At 38.8% G+C, this 2327-nt stretch overlaps 1 protein-coding gene across 1 annotated transcript; it reads right to left on the bottom strand.

Annotated features, from left to right (window-relative positions):
• Positions 1-2084, bottom strand: LOC118434148. The gene is made up of 3 exons (XM_035846967.1): positions 1742-2084; positions 1144-1290; positions 1-819 (listed from the first exon to the last, which is right to left on the bottom strand). Exons 1-3 carry the CDS (start codon positions 1971-1973, stop codon positions 329-331), a joined length of 870 nt encoding a protein of 289 aa, XP_035702860.1. The 5' UTR covers positions 1974-2084; the 3' UTR covers positions 1-328.
• Positions 2085-2327: the final 243 nt, after the last annotated feature.

Here is a 2327-nt window from a genome sequence, read left to right as displayed (position 1 = left end):
TTTAAAAAAAACCGATAAAATTTATTATCATGTGAAGGTTTCACAGCGAAAAATTTTTCATAATTGCATAATTAATAACCAGATATTTATTGCTTAATCAGAGTCATCATCTGCAGACATATTACGTAGACGTACTCCTCCCCCTCGACCGTACCAGTGTCTCCAGTATCATCGCTAATTTCCGAATCTTGACCCCCTCGTCCCCACTGGCATCATCATCTTCTTCCTCATCTTCCTCAGAAGTGGGGTCCTCTTCCGACGAGAAGACGTCTCTTTCCCCCACGACCGACCTTATTCGAAACCATTCCAATCGATTGTAACAATACATTCAAGGCGACTGGAGAAACTGGACTTTCTTCTTGGTCCTCTTGTGTTGCATCACGATGGCAAATTTCCCATCGAATTGGGAGACACGTTCCCCCCAAATTTTAACAGTTAAGTAACCCTCGTCCAAGACGACTATCTTATCGTCAGACCCTTCCGGTGTGGGGATCGTGTTGCATAACGTGTAAAAAGCTTGACACACTTGACCAATTTGTTCAATGGGAAACAATACATCGGGCGTGTGATCACCCGGAGTCGGATACATTTGCTGCACGTGGATGTATTTTTGCCCATGGCCGTATCTGTATCTGGAGTTGTCTGTGGTGTAAAATTCAATGGGATCTCCGGTCGAAGGAGGCCAAATTTGAGGGGCCAAATATCCCGGTATAAATTCAGGTTGGTCCATGAGCGAAATGCGTTTTAAGTTAGATCCAGAGGACGAGGGACTTGGGTGAGGTCGTTTCCTGGAGGTTGATGCATGTGGAAGACTTGAATCTGCCGGAGTAAGTAATAAATTAGTAGACAACTAATAATTTTACAAGGCACCCGCAATAAAAATGTAGGCCAGAAGTATGCCGTCAAGTACTCTAAACTAGTTTCCAATGATTTAAATGTAGCTAAATATTACAAAATTTCCAAAATCTGGAAATCAACTAATTCCAATTTTATGGAAGCTTTTAGTACTCCAAATCTTCATAAAAGGCTACAGTTGAATTCCACTTTTTACATGAGTTAATGCATAATATATTGAAATCGAATTACTGCCACCATCGTGTCCAGCTTTTGTGGTAATAAATTGCTTCGTGTATATCCGTATACCTGCGTCTGTGGCAGCGACCGTCTTGTACGGGAGATAGCGGACAAATCCCAGATTGTACAAGGCATCTCGAACGGCGTCCTTGTGATCCTCGGTGTCCTTGGTATAAACGCAAATTACGTGATCATTGGTCCCTCCACTGAATTCAACTACATAAATTTCAGTGAAAAACTAGTTGTTATCATGAAATAAATAAATATTTTTAAAGGTACATTTATTTAAAAATAATCGAGTAGCGAGATCAAAGTCAGCTATGAAATTACATATTCAATGTCGTCATTTGCTCGTAAATTTGAGGAAAATTGTATATTATCAACAAAGGTAAGGGCAAACAACAAAGCATCAACAAATGGTAACATATGGTATAATAATCGGCTTTGCATTCATCATCCGCATAAAATTGAGTAGCACACAAAAGTAATGATCCGCAACACGCCAAGGAATATTTAGCTAATTATCTTTAAGATGCATTATGATTTCACGGCCTACTAACCATGCAGTGCAACCATGAATCTGTATTACACCAGAGTAATACAGATTCATGAGTGCAACCATGACGCAAGTTACTTATGAGTGAATTTAATGCAGCTTTAATCGTACCCGGTTTCTTCCTTCGGGTAGAAACTTTAGCCCCAATATCTGTCAGATGTCCTGATTCTGTGGCATCTTTAATTTTCTCCCAGGCTTGATCAATATTTTTCCTAGACTCGAAAATCAGCCACGTTCCAATTCCAGCTTTGCAGTCAAGTTTACTTTTAACACTTAATTTCACTTTCCCCTTTGGGTGAGCCATTAGCCAGAAGAGCCTTTTAGTTTTGGATGGTCTCTCCATTCTTGCAATAATTATATTAAACTAAATTTAGCAAACCGTTTTAATTTTTATAGTTTGCTTGTTTAGTATTTGCATATATATGTGACTGTGCTGCACCCGTGTGGACGTCAAGATTGCTGGATTGGAATGATTGGATCAACTAAATACCAGTATTTAAAGACCAATCTTACATACTTATGATACATACTTATATGTACTTGCATTACAGCAAGATCAGCTATTTACAAAATTAAGTAAGTATGAATGCTATATGTACTTTTGCAGATTAATTTAAAGGAGACTGGTTTCCATGGATACGATTGCATTATGTAAGTTGCATGTCGAGTGCACAAATCCAGTCATGTTCGTATGTAG

The sequence above is a fragment of the Folsomia candida genome, unplaced genomic scaffold (assembly GCF_002217175.1).
Source record: "Folsomia candida strain VU population unplaced genomic scaffold, ASM221717v1 Fcan01_Sc001, whole genome shotgun sequence".
NCBI lineage: Eukaryota > Metazoa > Arthropoda > Collembola > Entomobryomorpha > Isotomidae > Folsomia > Folsomia candida.
The sequence above is the reverse complement of the archived record's forward strand: the minus strand, read 5'-3'. Positions and strand labels throughout refer to the sequence as shown.